General features: G+C 38.5%; 2 protein-coding genes across 2 annotated transcripts in view; one reads left to right on the forward strand and one right to left on the reverse strand.

Moving 5' to 3' along the window:
• On the forward strand, positions 1-23,078 carry LOC148352618 (indian hedgehog B protein-like). Its single transcript, XM_088353571.1, has 4 exons — positions 1-884; positions 5,112-5,269; positions 5,344-5,447; positions 17,401-23,078. Exons 1-4 carry the CDS (start codon positions 588-590, stop codon positions 18,060-18,062), a joined length of 1,221 nt encoding a protein of 406 aa, XP_088209697.1. The 5' UTR covers positions 1-587; the 3' UTR covers positions 18,063-23,078.
• The window catches only part of bin1a (bridging integrator 1a), a 19,855-nt gene continuing 17,434 nt past the window's right edge, over positions 21,975-24,395 (reverse strand). Inside the window, exon 18 of the mRNA XM_088353572.1 lies at positions 21,975-24,320. Coding sequence (XP_088209698.1) covers positions 24,219-24,320 — 102 coding nt within the window. The 3' untranslated portion in view covers positions 21,975-24,218. The remainder of the gene's footprint in view (positions 24,321-24,395) is intronic.

Here is a 24,395-nt window from a genome sequence, read left to right on the forward strand (position 1 = left end):
GGCAAACCTGATGTTTGACGCATGCTTGGAAGCGCGCGCGTAACCAACTGCGCGTGTTAGGATTGTCCCTTGAGCACTGTACCCACTCAAGGGGCGGGTTGGGTGCCCGAGCAGTAGAGAGAGAGATGCAAATGGGCAGGACTGGCAGGGTGCGGTCTGAAATGGCAACAACTTGTCCTGGATCACTCAAGTGGAGCGTGTTCGAGCGGAAAGCTTCAGCCTGTTGCGCACGGGAGCATCAAAGTCGCAGTCCAAAGAGGATGTCGTGTCGTGACATTTTTTCACGAAACGAAAGAGGACACGGGAGATCAAAAACGTGGACGGTTTTGTTGTCGCCTCTCTCTCTTTGCTAGACTTTGAACCTGTTTATTTAAATCCACGGACTGCGCACCCACGGCTGTTTCTCTGACGAAGATCGCGGTGAGCCTATTTTCCATTCAAGTGTGGGGGAGTTTGTTTTACTCAATGAGGGAGAGATTTTCGGGAGGGACCAAATCCTTGCCGGACCATGGACTCAACAGGTGAACCGGAGACGCACTGAAGACGCAAATCTCCCTCAGGGGGAGTCCTCCCTCCTCCACGGGGCGATGCGGATCCCCTTCCTCATCCAAACGCTTCTCCTCCTCCTGCTCCACGCACCTGCCTCGGAGGGTTGCGGGCCGGGTAGGGGGTACGGTAAGAGGCGGCTCCCCAAGAAGCTCATCCCGCTAGCTTTGAAGCAATTCAGCCCCAACGTGGCCGAGAAAACCCTGGGTGCAAGCGGGCGCCCCGAGGGAAAAATTACGCGCAACTCGGAGCGCTTCAAGGAGCTGACCCCCAACTACAACACGGACATCATCTTCAAGGATGAAGAGGATACAGGTGCAGACAGGCTCATGACCCAGGTGAGAAAGATGAGCATAAAGGATGAGAATAAGAGCTGGGAACATTTGCGGGGTAAGACGCACAAAATTTCGGCCTAGGCGAGTGATTTGTGTCACGTCTGGTTAACCGTGGCTATGAATCACCAGTGAACCTCACAAGCGCATCAAACTGTGTTTGCTGTCAGTTAAATATTTAAACCAAAGATGATTGATTGCGTGGATTCAGAGCTTCACCTCCAGAGCTTTGGTTGTGGAAGTGGGGCTAAGCTAGGCTGCGTGGGATCCAAGTAGGATGATGAACAGCTGTTATGAAGACTTGTATTTTTAACTAGTTTCAAAAATCCTTGCCATAAAGTTCTAGAAGGAAAAAAAAGTGCAGTTACTTGTGCATTTTGGTTGGAATGGGCGCACACACACATGCCAAAGGATGGAAATGTTGCCCTTTAAGCATTGTTTTTATACCTCTGGTCAAAATGACCCAACAATTTGTTGTTAACTCCCTCCCCTTAAAAAAAACATTTAAATGATTATATGATTTAAATTTTCGACTTTTCCTGGACTGGTCACAACAGGAAAAGAAAAAAAACGAAATGTTGTTTTCATAATTTCATTCACATTTACATGTAAGCTGTATAAAAAAAGTAAAGATGCCCTTTAAAATGTCAATGGATAGGCTTCTCTCTTTGGCCATTCTTTTTCTTTTTTCCCCTTCGTGGAGGATCTTCACTGCATGCACTTACTTTTACTCAAAGGTTTTTTTAAATGACTGCATTTTACTTATACCTGGGTACAGGGTTGGGTAGGGTTACTTTAACTTGATTACTTTCAATTACTTTTGGATTACTCCAATACCAGATATGCTAATAAAGACAAAATAAACTAAATATGAATAAAATTACTGAATTTTGTGCAGGCTTGGGGAGTAACGGAATCCGTGGAACGGCAAATATGATGTTGGCAAGCTGTTTGGATTTATTTTCATTTTGTTTCTGTCGCATTTTATGTTAGTTTTGCCGGAGATCAAAGAGATCAAAGCCAGGAGAGAAAGCTTACCACGTGTTGTGAGTCATAATTGTATTCATATTTAGTTTATTTTGTCTTTTATTAGCATATTTGGTATTGGAGTAATCCAAAAGTAATTGAAAGTAATCAAGTTAAAGTAACCCCACCCAATCCTGCGTGGGTAATATTTTTCTGTAGTAACAGCACTTTTACTTGAGTAACACTCACCGGCACGGTGTCAAAATGTACACTTCCACAACAAAGTTATATTTTTCAGATAACTCCATCATAAAGAACATGTTTACCAAACCATCAGTGTAATTCCATATCACGAAATCCTAACAGATTTACAGCCTCGGTGTCACAGTAAAAGTTGCGCCGCTTCTTCTTTCCACCTCTACCTGGCTTACGTCAGACTTCATTTCCGCTTCTCGCCAATACACATTTACAAGCTTTCTTTCTGCTTTTTGGCTACATACTGTATTTCACTATTTGCATTTTGTAATCTACAGAACATGATTTTCTTTTCAGTGCTATTTCGCTCAGTTTTATTTCGGCACAGCTCTTTAAAGTACACACTTGATTTGAGGGACTCGCCCCGAAGTAAACCCTGCGTACCTCAGCCAAAAATGCTCACTTTGCCGCCGAAATGTAGACTTTGGCGCCAGAGTATGTACGGCGCCGAAGTAATCCTTGGAGTTTGCTCCGGGCTCTGCCCCTCAAATCAAGTTAATAGGTCAGGTCCGGCCAGGTTAAGACCGGGTCAGGTCAAGCAGGATTTTTTTGACCCCATCTTACCTGTAGTTGTCATACTTTATTTAATTTAAACACTATTTTGCAGCTCTTAATGTCCATTAAATCAAAATCAGATCTGGCAACCTTGAGTTATATAGTGTCCAGTGGGGCGGCAGTGGCTGAGGAGGTAGAGAGCTCGTCAAGAGATCGCAGGTTCGATTCCCGGCTCCTCCGTGTTACATGTCGAAGTGTCCTTGGGTAAGACACTGAACCCCTAATACCCCCAATAAGCATGTTAGCACGCTACATGGCTGCACGGCCGCTATTGGGAAATGTGAAGCACACTGTAAAGCGCTTTGGGAAGTCTTGACTTGAAAAGCGCTATATAAATGCAAATCATTTCATTTTCATTTCATTTCATTTCATTTCATTTCCAATCTCTGTGAGTGTTACCACAATCAAACCATCATTGAATTGTTTTGTTATCACGCTAAAAAGTGTGCAAAACTGTGAAAATACTGAAAACTTGCAACTTACAGTATTTGGGAATATATGTTGCTGGCAAATAATATTGCATTACTTTTCATTGCACTATTGCCCTATTTCTATAACTTTTCCTGGTACCTAGTTTAACATTATTTCATCACATTTCTCTCTGTAAAGTCTTTATTACATGTTTACCCTGGAGTGTTTTGTCTAATATTATTGCTTTCAATGTTTTACCATGTTGATGTCAATAACAATAAGGATATATTCTTTTCTATTCTGTTCTATTCTATTCTATTCTATTCTATTCTATTCTATTCTATTCTATCGCTTTACATTTTGTAAGACCAAAAGCAAAGAAAGATAAATTAACATCCATGGGTACGTATTGGAATTATCCATCCATTCATTATCTGCACCGCTTATCCTCAGTAGGGTCGCGGGGGTGCTGGAGCCCATCCCAGCAATCATCGGGCAGTGGGCAGGGGACACCCTGAAATGGTTGCCAGCCAATCGCAGGGCACACGGGGACAGACAACTCACTCGCTCATTCACACCTAGGGACAAATTTGGACCGGCCAATTAACCTGGCATGCATGTTTTTGGAATGTGGGAGAAAACCGACATAACCCGGAGGAAATGTTAATGTATATGTGTTTACATTTATTTTGGATATAATAGTTTAAATGGACAATGTGTGTTATTTAGCGTCTCCTAGTAATACAATTACTACATACATAGAAACAAAATTAATTTGTAGAATGAGCAAAAACACATTAACTATCATGTAAACATGCTAAAAAAAATACAGATTGGTCAAAAAATCTTACTTTACATAACATGAAGCTCACCTAGAGGAAACAGATGATTGTCAGCCATCTTGCTTGTACGGGTGCCACCAAAAAACAAAAAACTTGAGGAAGGCTGGGGCAACATAATAATAATAATAATAATATGAGTAGTACTACCCCTACTACTACTAATACTACTACTACTACTACGACGACCACTACACTAATGATATTAATGGATAAAAAGACAGCACTGTCGATGAGTGGCTAGAGCAGGGCTATCAAACAGGCAGCCCGCGAGCCGGATTCAAGGCCTGATCTGAAAGAATGCTCAGAAAAGCGCAAGAGATAAACAAGCTGCAGGTTGAAATATGTCCATTTGATCTGCCAAAACTCAAATGCTGTACTTGTATGTATCTCTCTCTCTCTCTCTCTCTCTCTCTCTCTCTCTCTCTCTCTCTCTCTCTCTCTCTCTCTCTTTCCCTCCCTTCTCACTCTGTGTCTCTCTTTCTTTGTTTCTCTTTGTCTCTTTCTCTCTGTGTCTTTTTACCCTTTGCACTCTTCCTTTTTTCCTTTTCTTTCTTTTCTCTCGTTTTCTCTCTCTCATGCTTTCCCCGTATCTCTTTCTCCCCTTCTTTCTCTCCTCTTTTCTCTCCTTCTCTTTTTCTTGGTCTATTTCTCTTTGGATTTCTTTCTTTCTCTCTCTTTTCTGTCCCCCTCTCACTATTTCTCTTTTTATCTTTTGCTTCTCACGTCCTCTCTCTCTCTCCCTCTCTCTTTTCCCACTCTCTTTCTCCCTTTGTCTTTCTTTTTCCCACTCTTTTTCTCTCATTCGCTTTCTCTTCTTTTTTTTTTTCTTTCTCTCTAATCTACTATTCTGGCCCCCGAGATAATGTCTGCTCTATCGTGTGGCCCCAGAGTTGAAATTAGTTTGACACCCCTGGGTTAGAGCGTCAGCAGCACGGCTCTAAAGTCATGGAATCAAATCCAGCCTTTCTGTGCGGAGTTTGCATGTTCTCCCCTGCTCGTTTTTCTTCGAGGCACTCCAGTTTCCTCCCACGTTCCACAAGGATGAATGGACAATAATAATAAATATGAATAATAATTATAATCATAATAATTGTCAGAACATTAGCTTTCCAATTAAGGGCAATTAGGGTCCTCAGTGAATTTCAACTCCACACTTTTTCCAAGTGTATACACGTTCCTAATCTCTTGCATTGTTGTTTTGCAGCGCTGCAAGGATAAATTAAACTCCCTGGCCATCTCAGTGATGAACATGTGGCCCGGCGTGAAATTGCGGGTGACGGAAGGCTGGGACGAGGACGGCCATCACTCGGAGGACTCGTTGCACTATGAGGGCCGAGCCGTGGACATCACCACCTCGGACAGGTGAGGGCCACATCGGAAAGTGACAATGTGTTTGATAGGATTGTGAGATAAGATGTTTTTGTTTATATTTACAGGGACAGAAATAAGTACGCCATGCTTGGCCGACTCGCTGTGGAAGCGGGATTTGACTGGGTCTACTACGAGTCCAAAGCTCACGTTCATTGTAGCGTCAAGTCAGGTGAGCGTGCTGTAGTTGCTTTGAAGCTAGCTAACCCTAATGATGACAAAACTAACAAACTTCTGCATCTCAATTGTTTAAGTATGGTGTGTTTCTTGCTTGCTATCCGGCAAATCACATGTCAAGCCGTCTGAATGTCCTTAAAAGGATTGCTGTTCTTCAGTTTTATCTTATGTTAAAGCAATGGTGCAAGTGGTTTTGTTTAGGGGGGTCCAATTATGGTCTGGAGCCCATTTGCCATTTGTTTTTCAGCGACTTGAAGGAAATTACAAGAAAAAAAAAAAAAAAAAAGAATGGATTAATTTATGACCAATATGGAGTAGTAGGGTGGTCAAATGAGTCACCGGTTTTTCACTGATAATTGCTAGGAATATAAACTATGCTAAACTGCATTGCAAATATACTGTGGCCCTTCTACATAAGAGATTTATTCGTGCCCAGATGTAGCTTGTATTAAAAATTCTTTGTATTCCAAACACATTTTCCTATAAGAAACTGCAATAAATCAATTCCCGTTCTCCTAATCTTCTAAGTTGACCCTAAATAACTTATAAAACACATCTTCCTGTCACAGACCAGAACGGACACAGGACTCAATTGCATGCGTTTCTCAGATTTTATTGAAAGAGAGTGAGAGTAAGGCTTGCTTGATTGCTTGATCCGAAGACTGGCGGAGAGCGGGAACGAGCAAGGAGGGAGTGACACTTCCGTGTCGGAAGAAGATAGGCGGGAATGGCAAGTCGTTTGACCAGGTTCGGAAACGGTTCGAAAAACGGGAGTCAGGCAGGAAACATGTTTTAACAGGGACAAAGTCGGACGGTAAAGCTCACTGAGTGACACACAACAGCTCACAACGATCTGACAAAGTTTGAACTGAAGTCGGGGGCTTAAGAAGGGTGTGGGAACCAATCAGCTTGTCTGGGCTGTTGGCGCCAATCAAGCTGCCACAGGTGTTCCAAATAGGGCAATTATGACACTTTCTGATAACTAAAAACACATTCAAATATGAATTAAACATAAAAATACAGACAAAATATCTTAAACAAGGTGATATTATTGAAATAAATTGCAAGATTATTATGAGCACCTACAATGGAGGAAATCCATTTTTGGTCATATGAATCTACATAGGTCCTTTGCATTATACACCAGAAGCACGTTTTCTCTGTAGTCACTGTAGGCATTACACACAATGCTATGGTGAGACGATCTCTCATGGGCTTGAGTCCTGGCAGCTTTTTCTCCTTAGCGTTGTCCTTCATCCATTTTTTTTCTAAAAAAGGCCCGTCTTGTTGCAATTAAACACTTTCTGTGGGACATAACCTTCAAATGAGTAAAGCAAAATAATTTATTGTGCATAATTGCAAACTTGTTCCTAGGATGGCGACAAAACCACCAAAATTCAATCACTTTGTGCAAAGGAAATCCCCTGGAAAAGATCCCCCCGTCATTTTGCGGTTTGACTTTCGCATCCCGGATGCAGAACAGATTTTTTTCTATTAATTGGCTCCACATAGAAATTCGTACTTCGCAGGACCACAACATCACTTTACAATTGCCTTCACACTCAAACCAAGGAGAGAACTGTCTTTTCTTTTCTGATAGATAGATAGATAGATAGATAGATAGATAGATAGATAGATAGATAGATAGATAGATAGATAGATAGATAGATAGATAGATAGATAGATAGATAGATAGATAGATAGATAGATAGATAGATGGATAGATAGATAGATAGATAGATAGATAGATAGATAGATAGATAGATAGATAGATAGATAGATAGATAGATAGATAGATAGATAGATAGATAGATAGATAGATAGATAGATAGATAGATAGATAGATAGATAGATAGATAGATAGATAGATAGATAGATAGATAGATAGATAGATAGATAGATAGATAGATAGATAGATAGATACTTTATTCATCCCCTAAGGGAAATTCACATTTCCAGCAGCATCCCTGAGCTGAGAACAGTACAATAATAAAGCCAAAAGAATACAATATACAAATACCCAGTGTGACGTGCAAATGCCCACTGTAGCGTGTTATATAGAGTAACTAAATAGTGCTACACAGAATACATATTGCAGTAAGATTCGGTAATATCCAATGTAGGTGGTGTGGTTTAATGTGGGCCTTTACTCTGCCGGGTGGAGTTAAAGAGCCTCATGGCATGAGGAAGAAAAGATCTCTTCAGTCTGTCCGTAGTACAAGACAGTGACAGCAGTCTGTTGCTGAAACTGCTCTTCTGTCTGGAGATAATGGTGTGTAGTGGATGGGCATTGATTGGAGAAATCCAAATGGATCTCCTTGAAACTAGCGACAAACGAATATCTGAATTCTGCATGTGGGCAGAGAGAAACTCAAAAATCTGTATCATTCATCTTTCTACTACTAGTAAACACATAAATTGTGTTGCGATATAGTTCCTACTGAGTGGATATTTATTTTATACAGGTGGTCAGGGTTTCGTAGGGTTACTTTATCTTGATTACTTGCAATTACTTTTGGATTACTCCAATACCAAATATGCTGATAAAAGACAAAATAAACTAAATATAAATAAAATTATGACTCACAACACGTGGTAAGCTTTCTCTCCTGGCTTTGATCTCTTTGATCTCCGGCAAAACTAACATAAAATGTGACAGAAACAAAATGAAAATAAATCCAAACAGCTTGCCAACATCATTTTTGCCGTTCCATGTGTTCCCTTACTCCCCAAGCCTGCACAAAATTTAGTTATTTTATTCATATTTAGTTTCTTTTGTCTTTTATTAGCCTATTTGGTATTGGAGTAATCCAAAAGTAATTGAAAGTAATCAAGTTAAAGTAACCCTACCCAACCCTGCAGGTGGTTATGAAAAGTATTAAAAGCTTAAACTAAAGGAATACTTTATGTTGTTATTTTTGAGGCATACTCACAAAAAGGGCGCACAAATGTACTCCTGGTTTTCATATTCATTGTTAATTTCAGATAATTTAATGTATTGGGTCTAATACAATTAGCCCAACCTAGAAACATTTTCGTAGCAAGTTTATTTCCTATAATATACCTGTCATAAAAACCACCAGGTCTGGGGCATGGTTCGTTCAGTGTCCGGCCACACAGAATTAAATCAAATTTTGTCAGGAAACGGACCGGGAAGCAGGAAATCGGAACTCATAAGCGTAGACGATCTGTCACTTTAGTTAGGAAATAAAAGTTGTCCAACACACAAACGGACCAAAGACAAAACAAAACAGGTTTAAAGGCAATCAAAATTACAAACTAGGTATTACTCAGATCAAACAGGCATGAACAGGTCTTCAACAAGGTAAAGCAAAAGGAGTGTTTAAGTACTCCAAAAGCTATCAGTTCAATGCGTCTCAGCCAGTGGCAAGTGGCGGGGCCAGCTGGGTGCCATGACAAATTTGCCCTATTTTAGAAAAAAATGACCTCATAGTTTGCTTATGCTGCATGTAACGCTTTTTACCCACCAAAGAACTAAAAGTTTGGGTGTGATTATACATGAGGTTTTATGGTAGCATATTACTGAATATGTAGCACGGTAGCGCGGTGGTTAGCAGCACAGTTCTGAGGTCATGGGATCAAATCATCCTGTGTGGAGTATGCATGTTCTCCCTGTGCTTGTGTGGGTTTCCCCCGGGTACTCCGGTTTCCTCCCACATTCCAAAAAACATGCATGTCAGGTTAATTGGCCGTTCCAAATTGTCCCTTGGTGTGAATGAGCGAGTGAGTTGTCTGTGTACCCTGCGACTGGCTGGCAACCAGTTCAGGGTGTACCCTGCCCACTGCCCGAAGATAGCTAGGATGGGCTCCAGCCAATTAATACTGATATCTTTTTTGTTTACTCTAAAGTCTCTAGACTACAAGTTTACACAGGAAGAACCAGTGTAATATTATTTTATAATATTTCACAACGTTCATATAAATTACACGAAAGACGATTCTAATTCTAATCATAAATCTATTTAAACAACGTGGTACCGTGAGTAAAGATAGCGTGATGATGAGATACTATTGATTGACTTTTCCTATGTCATCGACATCCCTAGTGGTCTCGTGATACCGCAGTCGATTTAGGCATATCATTGTTGTTATTATTATTAGTATTATTATTCTTACTCTTATTGTTGTTGTTGTTACTATGGTTATATTATGATCTGGGCTGCTAGAATATTGAAGTGGTCAGTGGTACAGAAAAGGTTGGGACCAATGTTCCCTCTAATTTTACACGGGTCTGAGCGTTCACACAAAGTCGGTGAGCAGCACTTGAAACAACAGTGAGCAACAGCAATCCCAAGCGTGGCAACTAAGTAATTATCAAACATGTCCAAAACTTGACATCAAGTTACATTTTGCTGAGTTTCCCGCAATGCATTTTTTTTTCACTTTTAAATGAATTCACTTATGTATTATTGCAAAGGTTGTACGGCCTACAGACGTCATTTGTTTTTACAACAATTCTTTCACAAGATTTCCATTTCTTTTTTTTCCTGGTATCTTTTGTCGCATAATACTAACATTTTTGGGGGCTTATTTAGTCGGTTGCACGATACACAGCTGTATTTAATCATATTTTTTAGTGGAAGTACAATGTTGGCAACAAGATTGACTTGGTATAATTGGAAATTATTTGAATGCAACACAATTTTTTTTCTTATTTTTCCCTGTTTTTTCTATTTTTGTAATCCCTTTTAAAAAAACCTCATTGTGTTTATTTTTTCCTAGCTGTTACTTTTTTCTTTTTGTTTTCCATTTACTTTTTTTCCTTTGTTTCTTCCTTTTCTTTTTTCTGCCTTTTTTCTGAAATTGTCCTTCTTTTTTCTCTTCCTTTTGTTTCTTTTTTTCTCAGCTTTTCATTACTTTTTCATTTGTTTTTTTTTTTCTTTTTTGTTCTATTCCCCCTTCCTGTAAGTCATTTTTTGCATAATTTTACATAATATTTGGTCATGTAAGGATGAAAGAAGCAAAAACAACCTGAAGAGCCGTTTAGGACCCGAAAGAGCCGGTTCCTTCTAGTGAGCCGAGCCGAAGAAGCCGGTTGTCGAAAAACTCTAAAAACTCACACAACACTGCGCCGGATAGATTTTATTGTGCGCTGATAATGTGCAGGCAGTGCGCGATTTCGCACGCACGCAGCTTAGAGGGAACACTGTTTGGGACCACTGATAAAGCCCAAAGGCAAATAAACTGACTTTGAAAAGCGGGTAAATAATTTCAAGATGTATTCATAACTCACTATTCTGCTACATCATACCGTTGCAGGTAATGCACTTGGTCGTAGTTGTGCATAACTGAAAACAATCAGTTAGCAAAGATAAGGGACTGAATCAAGAAACACAAATCACAGCTCAGCTCGATACTTAACAATACTTGAGCACATTCCGCCGCGAGCTGTTTAAACCGTTTTCTGGGCCCGATGTCTGGTACCGCCAGTTATTCGATGCCAAGCAGCATTCTAGCAGTCCATTGAGGTTAGTAGGCTGTGCGATGATTAACTCTCTCTTTGTTTTGCCGCTGCTTTTTTCCCTCGCTGGGTTTCTTTCAGATCTCTTATCTGAGCCTTATCACCTCCTGGTTGCAGACCTCCTTTTTCCGCCAGCCGCATACTTACACGGATACACACCTTTGACAAATATTTGTCCACCTTAAGACGTTTTCAAGTGACCAGGATGCATAAATCAAAACTAGAGCGCGGGATCAATCAGTAATGCCTACTGATTTGATTCCATTTGAGAATGCAGTGTCGCAAAAAATTGAGTCTTTATTTCTCCACTTCACCTTTCCCTTGCTTTTTTTTTCAAACGTACTTTCCTGTCTTTTTGACCCCAGGACACGCTTAGATACAATCAGTTGGTTATCCATTACCTCTCGCCAACTACCTTGTCTTAAAGAGACACCTCCTCTAGAGGTCAGCCACAAGGAAGAATTGCTTCTTTCCAACTTTCTCAAAAGCTCTCAAAACAGAAATAAAACAAGAATCCGTGTTGCTAAAGATTTTAATGAAGATGTCACCTAGCATGGGATCAAAAGACAACAAGGATGTGATGAACAGTATGTCGCTAATCTACTGAGATAATGTTGGCCTCAGTGTCAAAGTCTAACTTGATTTATGGAGCATTGAGAGCCCAGATTACCGTATGTGCAAGTTCAAGCATATGTTTACACTAGAAATGGATAAATGAAGCTTTATGAAGGACTTATGGTATATTTTTGTGTTTCTTTTTGTCAGTGAGACTCAAATTAGGGGACGAGTAACCTTGCAAGTACTTTAAGGCAATTCAATGTGTATTGAATTTAGTCTCTGTCTTTGTTTCTCCAACAGTCTTTTTGTACAGCAAACTTAGGTGCCCAGAAGAGGGCCCTGAAATAAAATCTATTGTTGATATTAATTCCATTTAAAAATATAACTTAATGAAATTCATAAAATCAAAGCAATACAAATATAAGGGAAAAGTATTATTCGTGGTAAAATTGCTCAATTTAAGTTATTTTAAAAATGCCAAATTATAATAGTATTTTGCTTATTTTTTTATCTATTTTTACTATATTTAGTTTTATAATTTCAATAAAAAATTATTTTAGTGTTCAAATATTGTATATATTTATTTAAGATTTACAAGAAATGCAATCTAAAATTGATATGCTTAAGTATAACATTTCATAACTTTTAACAGTCATTGTTTTGGGTAATTGTTATTTTTTGGATCGTTAACTAATCAATTCAACTTGCTTTTTTCCAGTGTCTTTCTATAACGGTTTATCTTTAGTTTTCTGTTCTAATAAAAAAACAAATTCAATGTCCATGTATTGATTGACAAGAAATTTAAGTTCAAGTGGTTATTTTTTCATCTAAAATTTACTTTGAAAAAAAATAAATTTGAACAAATATTTTGAGTAATTATTTTCTCTCATTACTAGCAGATATTGATAAACATGTATAAATATCCATATACCTTTTTCTAGGATAAAGTCATTTATTTGTATTCGTTATAGTTCATTTTATGCTGATGTTTAAAAATGTATTAAGATGTAAATGTAGTTCCTCAATGATAATACAGCATTATACTGTGGAGGGTCAAACAATCTAAAAATAAATAATAGAACTATTTTTTTCAAATAAATAAAAATCATTAATGTATCTAATGTTGTATTTTAATCCTATTTTTCAGTACAATTTTAAGGATTCTCAAAAAAGCATAGTCTTGGAGGGAATTTGGTTGAAAAATATGCAACCAGAAGTCTAGTCAAGTCAAGTCAAGTCATTTTTATTTGTATAGCCCTTAATCACAATTAGTCTCTAAGGGCTTCACAAGTTATTACATATAAGAAGATTAGGTTACTCGTATGCTATAGAGTAGAAGTGAGTTTTAAGCCTAGATTTAAACATTTCCACCGAGGTTGCAGATCGGATATCAGGGGGAAGAGCATTCCACAACACCGGTGCCCGGATGGAGAACGCTCTCGAACCAGCGGAACACTTCTTGGCTCTTGGGATCACCAGGAGACCGGCGCTCTCGGAACGAAGGCTTCGGGCCGGGACATAAGGGCAGATCAGATCTGAAAGATACGAGGGGGAAAGTCCATGTATGATTTTGTATAGTAGTAGGAGAACCTTAAAATCGCATCTTAGGCTAACAGGGAGCCAATGCAGGTTAGCCAAAATTGGGGTGATGTGATCATACTTTTTTGTCCTTGTTAAAAGCCTCGCTGCAGCATTTTGTACCAGCTGAAGACTCTTGAGTCTGGTCATCGGAAGACCGGAAAGTAGTGCATTACAGTAGTCGAGACGGGAGGTAACAAACGCATGAATTATGATTTCCGCATCCGACTGAGAAAGTATAGGACGAATTTTAGCAATGTTACGGAGATGGAAGAAAGCGGTTCTAGTAATTTTCTTCACATGTGTTTGAAAGGACAGATCAGGGTCGAAAATGACACCTAAATTTTTAAGTGAGTCACTCTGTGTGATGTGGCAATTGTCCAAGTTCACTGCGGTTTTAGAGAATAAGTCACGGGACTTAGAAGGACCAATTACTAACATTTCAGTCTTTTCAGGGTTAAGACGCAGGAAATTGAGTGACATCCACTCTTTTATCTCAGTGAGGCAGGCCTCCAAAGTTCCACAGTTTAGTGTGGTAGATTCCTCCATCGGGAGATAGAGTTGAGTGTCATCTGCGTAACAATGGAAACTGATGTTATACTTGCGAATAATATCACCTAGTGGAAGCATATAAATGCTGAAGAGAAGGGGGCCAAGCACTGAACCCTGCGGAACACCACAAGTTACACTAAATGGCTCAGATGTCAATTCGCCATATTTAACGCAGTGTGTCCTATCTGAGAGGTAAGATCTGAACCATAATAGGACGTTTCCTGAGAGACCAATCCATTTTTTCAACCGTTCTAGCAAGATAATATGGTCCACTGTGTCAAATGCAGCACTAATGTCCAGCAGCAGCAAAAGTGATGATGCGCCCGAGTCCATTGCCCGTAGGAGATCATTGGTTACCTTTATCAGAGCTGTCTCAGTAGAGTGGTTAGCCCTGAATCCTGATTGCATCGATTCAAAGAGATTGTTATCGGACATGAAATCATTCAGCTGCTGTGCCACTACTTTTTCAAGTATTTTAGAAAGAAACGGTAGGTTTGACACAGGTCTATAATTACATAAGTTTTCTGGATCTAGGTTGGGTCGTTTCAGTGTGGGTTTAATGACAGCGGACTTAAAAGCAGCTGGAACTACACCAGAGGCGAGTGATATGTTTAAAATATTTAGAACTGAATAAATAAACAAGTTATGAAACATTGCTCTAGAGTCCAGATTTTACAATTAGATGATGCTAAAATGTTTTACCAAAAATCTAGAGCAGGTGAGTCAAACATATGGCCCCAGGGCCATACGAGGCCCGCCTATTGATTGAATCCAGCCCACGAGACAATTCAAGAAGCACAAAAGAAAAATGAGCCCCGTCACAATGACCTGAAATTTTGAATATATCACAAAACACTCGCTTCCAAAACAAACTACCAACTCTAGCTGTATTTGCTGACTACCATTTATCAACTAGGGAACATTGGAGAGAACACCCATTCCGATGTGATTTTACTTAAAATAAAAGTCATGTAGCGTTGTTTAGGGCAATGCAATTGCACTCTGGTGTGGTTTGTGGATGTCACTATTAACCACTTTTGCTACTAAAGTATTAGATTGGAAAATATCTAGTTTTCATGAGTTTCCCTGGGTTAAAATAACTGTTGTGGATATGATTTCAATTGTTGATTTGCTTTTTTCAACATCCATCCATTATCTGCACTGCTTATCCTCAGGCGGGTCGCGGGGGTGCTGGAGCCCATACCAGCTAGCTTCAGGCAGTTGGCAGGGGACACCCTGAACTGGTTGCCACACACAGAGACAAATTACTCACTCAATCACACCTAGGGGACAATTTGGACCGGGCAATCAATATAACATGCATGTTTTGGGAATGTGGGAGGAGACTGGAGTGCCCGAAAGAAACCCACACAATAACAGGGAGAACATGAAAACTCCACACAGGAAGGATTGTAGCTGGATTTGAACCCATGACCTCAGTCAGAACTGTGCTGGGGATCCGCTAACCTCTCATCTGTTGTGCTGCTCTCTTTTTTTCAACAATGCAAACACTGGTAGTTTAAATATTAGTGAAGGAAAAAAAATATTGAGGGGAAAAACCTTTTATCATATTTTTGTAAGCAAATTGTACAGCTTTAGAAAGATCCCAAGCCCTACAGCTATGGCATTTTATGTCATTAATTTACTAGCCCTGCCTCAGAGAGAGAGTGTTCTTCCACCTGTCCCTGGTCCCTGTGCTAAAATGAGTTTGAGACCTGTGAACAAAGTGAAACAGAGTAATATTTCAAGTGTTTAATAAAGCTTTACAATGCTTCAATTTACCATCAATAGTTTACACTAGAGGTCTCAAATTAGTGGCCTGGGGGCCATTTACATCCCTATGTATGATCATTTGAGCCACCCGCCTTGATATGAAGGTTTATTGTTAACGCAGTCCACACGAATGCCAGATTAATTCATGACTAATTGAGATTCGACCTCAGGAAGCTGTCAACTGGATGGTATGCTATTACCATAGTTTCTGGACTGTAAGTCGCTCCTGAGTATAAAACGACCAGCCAAAATGTGCATAATTAAGAAGAAAAACATATATATAGGTCACACCTGGAGTATAAGTTGCAGTTCTGGGGGGCATTTATTTAATAAATTCCAACACCAAAACGTACATGTCCTCATCTTGAAAGGTGATTTAAAACTTAAATGAAAAATAGAACAACAGGCTGTGTAAGAGGGCCGCCGGCATCTGAGTGGTTAGCGTGTCCTTGGTACAGTTATGAGGTCATGGGATCAAAACCAGCCACCAACCTTCCTATGCAGAGTTTACATGTTGTCCCCGTACTTGCGTGGGTTTGCTCCGGGCACTTCGGTTTCCTCACACATTCCAAAAACATGCATGTCAGGTTGATTGGCCAGTCCAAAATTGTCCCAAGGTGTGAATGAGCGAGTGAGTTGTATGTCCCTGTGTGCCCTGCGACTGGCTGGTAACCAGTTCAGGGTGTCCCCTGCCCACTGCCCGAAAATACCTGGGATGGGCTCCAGCACCCCCGAGACCCTATTGAGAATAAGCGGTCCAGATAATGGATGGATGGAGGCTGAATAAGTGCATATCATAGACAAGCTCGAATACGTCAGTAACAATGTAACATATTAAGAGTAACTCGGATTACTCTAGCATAAAGATCATGCTTCACTCCAAATCACTAAATCCAGTGAAATATTCATCTCAACTTGGGATGATAAGCTGCTTCTTCCTTTTGTTTCAAAAAATGTCCCCCCCCACAACAGGGCAAGGTTGAAATTATTATTAAGAATGGCCTCTTGGTTTAGTATGAAAATAACATGTGAAATGATATACGTACTGGTAATAAAAATACAAAACTCAATGATATAATAACTTGTTAATAATTTCACATATATGTCTCACAAGAGTATAAGTTGCACCTTGGCCAAACTTTGATAAAAAAATTGTGATTTGTTTGTCTGGAAAATACGGTACTTTTATTTCATGTTGATGATTTGTATTGTCTGTTAATTCCCTTGCAACATCGATTACAGCCTGGTCATCCTAAAGGGGTTATTACCTCATGTGCAGCCCGTTCTCAAGGTTCCTTCATTTTCCTCATGTTGAGATTTTTAGGTTTTCCTTTGCCCTCATGCAGGTTTCAGATCAGGGGGTGGTGCAATGGTGGTCCATAGAATGTAAAGCCCGTTGAGACTTTTTGTGATTAAGGGCCAGGGTTGGGTAGGGTTACTTTAACTTGATTACTTTCAATTACTTTTGGATTACTCCAATACGAAATATGCTAATAAAAGACAAACGAAAATAAATATGAATAAAATTATGACTCACAACACGTGGTAAGTTTTCTCTCCTGGCTTTGATCTCTTTGATCTCCGGCAAAACTAACATAAAATGCGACAGAAACAAAATGAAAATGAATCCAAACAGCTTGCCAACATCCTTTTTGCCGTCCCATGTATTCCTTTACTCCCCAAGCCTGCACAAAATTTAGTAATTTTATTAATATTTAGTTTATTTTGTTTTTTATTAGCATATTTGGTATTGGAGGTATCCAAAAGTAATTGAAAGTAACCAAGTTAAAATAACCCTACCCAAACCTGTTAAGGGCTATACAAATAAACGTGACCTAACTTGTGTAGGGTTTTGTTTTTTGTTTTTAGAAAAAAACTTATTTTTTTCAACTTTTTTTTATTTATTTTGTGTTGATTTCTTGAAGAGAATACAGTCTGCTGGTTTACACTAACAAAGTCAATCCATCACTAATCACAATCTTTATTTTGTATTTCAATCTCACAGAGCATTCTGTCGCGGCAAAAACCGGAGGTTGCTTCCCAGGCGACGCTCAAGTCACTCTCGAGAACGGGTTCACCAAACAGATGCGAGATCTTCAACCCGGGGACCGGGTTTTGGCCTCCTCCACGACCGAAGGACAAGGTCCGCTCCTCTACAGTCCCGTTCTATCTTTTTTGGATATTCAGCCGAACGTCTCCAATGTCTTCACCCTCATCGGAACCGACACTGGACTTCGTATAATGCTCACGGCAGCGCACCTCATCTTCGTCACTGACTGTGACTGCGGAAGCAAATGTGATGTGAGGACAACTTTTGCCAGTGAGGTGATGCCAGGTCAGTGTCTACTGATGGCACGAGGGACCAAATCGACTCAAGCTGTCGTAACTTTTGTAGAGGAAAGGTGGGGTTCCGGCTTGTATGCCCCGCTTACCCAACACGGGTCTGTCGTGGTGAACAGTGTGTTAGCATCCTGTTACGCTGCAGTGGACAATCATCATTTGGCCCATTGGGCTCTAGCTCCACTGCGTTGGATGCACACCCTCACTGGTCCAGTGGAACAACAAACTGATGGAGTGCACTGGTACCCCAAGCTTCTACAGACTATTGGGGAAATTCTGCTCGGTCCCAAACATTTCCACCCATTTGTAACTGAGCAAGGACTCTGACAAAGGTAATATTGTTAGCATGAGATGGACAAATCAAGCTACAGTGCCTAGCAAAAGTATTGCCCCCAAGAACTTTTTGTCATGTTGCCCTGTTTCAGGCTGTCAAAATTAAAGCTTAAAAATGAAAATAATTTATATAAATCAACAACATTTGATATACAATCATGAAATGAACCCAAATTGTTTCAACATGTTTTATGTCATACCAAAAAACCTAGAAAGTAGGTTTTGCAAAAAGGTTGGACCCCTGTTCTTTCAGCTCAGCCAACTGACTTCAGAAGTTACCTGATTACTTCTGAATGAACCACTGTTTGCCTAAATGACTAATAATGGCAAAGAGAGTGCATCATGTAGTCTCAGTATAAATGCAACTGCTCTGTGATTGGCCCACAGGCCTATGAACGTGGACACTGGAGAACAAACTCCATTGTGAAAACGAAAGAACTCATCAGCAGGTCCGGGATGAAGTTCTGAAAAATGTCAAAGCTGGAATGGGATACAAGAATATTTCCCAAAGCACTGTGTGAGCAATAACATAATCATGGAGAGAGCATGAAAACACTGCATTAGAGTAGCATTGCACATCACCCTGAAAACACCATCCCCTTTGGAAAACATCGTGGTGGCAGCATCATGGCTTTGTTTCTTCAGCGAGGACTGACTAGATAATTAGAGTTAATGGGAAGATAGATAGAAATAAATACAGGATGGTTTTGGCAGAAAACATTTCTGAGTCTGAAAGAGCCCTGAGAAAGGTTCACCTTCCAACAGGACAATGACCTTAAGGAAAAAGTTAAATCTACAATGGAATGGTTTAAAACAAACATATCAAATATAACGATTGTGTCTCATATATTGTTGATTCTTAAAACATGTTTGAGTGGTTTGAAGCCTGAAAATTGGCAATATGTCAAGAAGTTTGTAGGCGGACAATACTTTTTAAATGAATCACTTGTGATATTTTTTTAACTCCTCTTACTACATAGAAATATTTTCACATTGTTATTCTATTTCAATGATTATTTTTTTAGTGCAACTTTAACTAGTTCTCTAATAAGGTAACAAAACATATTAATTTTTTTGTTATTATGTATTTATTTTTTATATTAAAACAATTAAGTTAAACTAGAAATAAGTAATCCTATATGGTGGATGACAAATTGCCTTTTTCATTTTTTTCATGAATCAATATAACTTAATTAGTAAAATAATTTGTAAGATGAATAACGTAAAAATTAGAAAGAGTATTATTATTTGTTGATAGTTCACTCACTGTACAAAAACAACTTGCTCTTGTACTATAATTGTAGGTATTATCATTTTCAGTTAACCAGTTTACTGCATTGTTTTCGTCAAGGTAAATATAGAGAAAGAATATTAATCTCATTTAAGTATTTTTTTATTCCTATTTAAGGATATTTGATCAGATTTTTTTCTGTTGAAAGAACAACCACTACAACAACGGTGATATTAATAATACTTATAATATGATTATAATAACGGATGGCAAACAATTTTGCTCATTTTTACCTGTGTTTTTCCAGATTTTACCAAAAAAAGAATCTGATAATTAATTCTACATTAATTAAAATTAGAAAAATAAATATTTTCCATGCAAAATGATCGTGGTGTACCAAAAATAATTGTATTATTTTTTAGTTCTGTTTTTATTATTTTTACTAAAATGAGTATTAGATACAGTGGGAATATTTTGGCCTTTGTAATTGAACAAGAGCAGCATCTAGAGGTAGAAAAAATATTGCAAGTGCTTTGTAAAGATTCAAAAAGCTTTGTTTCCTGAGAAAAAAAATAAACCAACCAAAAAAACACCAGAACAAGCTTTCCCAAAAGTGCATTTTTTTTCCTCGCCATAAATGGCTATTTTCACTCGATCCATTTGAAATCCGTGCAAAACAATCAAGATTATGTTTTTTTTTGTTTTTTTGTTTTGTCCTTACTTGGATATCATTCTGTGATGGACAAAATGAAGCTTCATGATCCACCAATTATATTATGTTAGATGCGAGACCCACATAAATCACCATCAAGTGGAGTAAAACAACTATTGCAACAGTTTCAAGAAGCTTTATGATACTTAATTTCTCCATTACTGCACATGAAAATGAGAGACTTAGCGAGTGTATAGACAAAAAACAAAGACACACTCCAGAATCCTAAAACATTATCCATTCTCGTTCAATTTGATTCTGTCCCAGTTTTCACTTCAAGCACCTTAGCATTCAAAACAACTGTAATGTGTTATTGTTGAGTTTTATTTGAACATAGCATAAATAAATCAGATTAGGTATTCATTTGTACTGTTTTAGTAATTTAAATAAGCAATTTGGTCATGAAATTGAGGTTTACTTCCAGGACTGATACTGTAATCCCTCACACTGCAGGCCCCAGCTTGTAGCAACCAGGGTCAATGGATCGCGGCCACAATTGTGGATTTCATGCAATGTGGGCCGGAAAAGCACACCTACTGACCAAAGGGTTTTCTGTGGGTCCCCGCTCAGAGCATTATGGGACTGGACATAATGGGTCAGGGATGCATAAGTGCAATTCATTTTAGCTTAAAATTACAGCTACAAAAACAAAACAAAAACGAAAAAAATGCTAAGACCAAAAGAGTGTGCTCTGCTAATAGCAAATTGTCATTAGGGATCATGGATCACAGAATATGTGTTAACCAGTGATGCATTGAGACCACAACGTATAAAGAGGGAAGTAACGAGGGATTGCAATGTTTCTTTTTATTCATTTTATGTTTTTTTTGTTTGTTTTTTTGTAAAAAGCAACAAAAATATAAATTCTTTATTTATCAGGCCATTCAACATTTTGTTTAATGTCAGAAGCAGAATTTGTTTGTGTGTAAAATCATTACGCCAAAGACAATTTTCTTCAAAAGTGGCCCAATTTTGGCGGACTCACAGTACATAAAACAATTCTGTTGACCCTCCAACTCACCAGTAGATTTAGAATGATTTATGTCAGGGCATATTCTATGTTGTGAAATACTTTTTGTGAAAGACAGATTATGCTCTAAAAAATTGCCTTATTTTGGCATACACATAGTACTATAATGTCGACCAACCTTAAGAAAAAATTAATTGCGCCCGTTAATCAACCACCTCCCCACACCCCAAATCATTTTAAAGGATAACAATTGAGCAATATTCTGGCACTTATCTGAGAAAGTTCTGATTTAAAATACAGCTTCTTCATGTCAGGTGTAAATCAGATGTTTGATTTTTTTTCATCTTTATTATTTTTGTTCTAAGTTTTCCTGTCAAGAGTATGATCTGAAAGACACGTGACTCAGGCTGTATTGAACTACTGTATAAATTAAGCTGTTTATACCTAATTTTCTATTGCCGTCTCTTGAATTTGCTTACATTATTATTGTTTTTGTTTTTTTACCTGCCACCATATACTAAATCCAAATTTCAATTTCATTTTCTGACACTTTTTCAACCGGCTTTTGATAAAAACACTTCTAGGAAAAAAACAAAGGCTCTATTAGAAAAAAAACCTCCAAGGCACTGTTTGTACCGATACGGAGAGATTTGTCGAAGATGTAAATAAAACAATTTTCTGAGAAATAATTTAAAGATGTGTTTTTAAGTATAGTAACTGGAAATGTATTTTTAGAGGAGAACATTGTGTATAACAGATGTTGCTTGTAAACCTAATGTAAAGTGTTTTTTATTTACCATCTTTCGGTGGGATATAAATTGGTTTCAGTACCATGGACAGCATTTCAGATTGTTTTCCTACAATCTGTACTTGTGAAGAGAGTACAGTACTTTACTGGCTGCGGTTGTCGTTGCATACAGTGACCAGCAGGAGGGTTGCACTCCCCTACGCCCTAATTAAAGCTCGCTTCGAATAAAAGGAAGTGATGCGAGGTTCAAAGTTGTTGTTTTTTTTATTTGTTTTTATTGATTGAGTGGGTAAGGAAGATATTTCATTTTGAAGAAGTTTTATCTCATTTGTAATCACAGTAGACTTTCTTTTAAACAAATAAAATCAGTATAACACAATTTACAAATCACCTTGCAATAAAAAAAATAAGAATAAAAAGTCAATCTGTATGTTTTGCCTCCATATAATCACAATTTCATCTCTTTGGACCACAATACACAAGCAATATTTTGAGGCAAAATCACGGGAAAACCATAACATTTTGGTGATGTGTGAATATAAAATAAAACGCAGTTCATAAGCCCTCTGAATTAAAAAAAAAATACCATGAAAAAAGGTAATCCGAGTAACATTGTCTCGAAAGGAAGGTTTTCACACAACATCACATGGGAAGTCAGCATGCTCACATTAACTCACATACACATATGATTTTTTTTATTTTTTTTAGAATATGTAGCCGTCATCACTTGGCAAAATTACACGAATTCACAACAAATGCACAATTACATTTGGAAACTGCAATACCGGACGGTATTTGCAAATACAGTACATTTGTCCCTGTTAGATGGACATGCTCTTTGCAAGGATTTGTCGAAAAAAATGTCCTATCAATAAATAATTTATGTCCCAGTACACACACACACACGCACACACACACATTAGTGACGGAACAATGAAGCCTCACGAAGGACTCATGATATTTTTGTGATGCTTTGTAATGTTATTTTTGATATTCTTCAAACCTGATGTTCTGAAATTCCTCTTTCTGTTGACTGCTGTGATGCTAAAATGACGAAACTTCATGAAGCTTCATAAAACATTTGCAATTTTTCTTTTGCCTCTTTTACATTATTATTTTAATTTGAACCAGTGCATCAAAATTTGATGAATGCTAAACTAAAGTCATGATTATGTGTGGAAAAAAAATACTACGTGTTTCATGAAGCTTCATTTATACATCACTGGGTTAAATATATAGTAGCTACTGAATGAATGACAATGTAGCCATTTCAAGCAAAATCCTGTCTGGAGAAGTATGTCAAGTGATTTGAGAAGCTTTTTTTAAAGTTCATAAAACACTTCTCTAGACGATGCTTATGATTTTAACCTGTGCATCAAAAATTGCTGATTGCTCCGCCCAATTTTCAAACTTCAGTGCTGCTTAGGTTTTGAAAAAAATATTACAAATATTTTATGAAGCTTTTCCATCACTGGTTCAATGATGCAATGGCTATTTATCAATTAAATCATTTTAGGTCAAGATCACGATTCAAGTGCTTTTGAGAAGATTCGCAGAGCCTCGTGAAGCTTCATTTTCACATACACGCACACACCTTACTCTAAATTTAATATGATGATAACAAAGGCTCTATTTTATGTTTGTGAGGGTGTTTTTGAGTGTAACCCGACATTAAGTACAAAACACTGCAGCGCCTTCGCCTGGCAAACCTGGTAACCGCTACAAGCTAATATCGTCTTCGCTTGGCAGTATAGAAAAATAAAACGCAGAGCTCAGGTGCATATTCTGAGAGGTTTGCATTTGAGAGCAACGTCGGAAAATCAGTCAGCCAATGTCAGCACGCCCTTTCAAAGTAAAAGGAGCTGGCTCAGAAGAATATGTCGGATTCGATCCACCTTGCGGTCATAGAACCAATAGTGGCTTCTCATTGAGGCAAGTTTGACCATTATATTGATTGTTGAATGCATAAAAACCTGCCTCACAATTTTTTGATCACCAATAAAAACAAAGTAATACAACAACCAGGTTGCCCATGTAAAGTGGCAGGAAGGGATTTAAGATTACAGCTCCTCTAGACTAATAAGACTATTTGAGATCTTACAGCTCACATGAGCTGAATTCTTTGAAACCACTTGCTACATGTTACAAAAACAGACCAAAGCAGATAATTGCTTCATGAACAGACGATTCAATGAGATGTATTGAAACATGAAGCTTAGAAGAACCACGTCTGCATTTCCCCTGCAGGAGGTCAGTATTCTCCTATCAGTCCAGTCAGCTATCCCGCAATGAGTCTAATATTTTGCCCTTTGATATGGCTGTCTGATATTTCTCCTTTGCAGGAATTCTAATTCCCCAGAACTGAAATTTCAGTTTTGCTTTCAAAGTCCATGTATTTAGACAGGGCAAGAATAGAGAAGGGACTGGGAGGGCGGAGGGTCGCGGGGACTGTATGGTTTAAAGGAAAACTCAGTATGACAACCCAAATTTTACAGCCTCTCAGTGAAGTTTTCTGGGAATACTCCTTTGCTGGCGTTCTCCTTTTTCTGCTTCCAGTCTTCTTCAATGAATCCCATAAGCCAGCCGTCGTCCTAAGGGTGTTTTCAGGCGCACACATCCAGGTGTTACTTTGGTTATTTTTGGAATGCAAGACCAAAGACGAGCGT

This window comes from Urocampus carinirostris, chromosome 14 (genome assembly GCF_059441175.1).
Source record: "Urocampus carinirostris isolate Australia breed hairy pipefish chromosome 14, RoL_Ucar_1.0, whole genome shotgun sequence".
NCBI lineage: Eukaryota > Metazoa > Chordata > Actinopteri > Syngnathiformes > Syngnathidae > Urocampus > Urocampus carinirostris.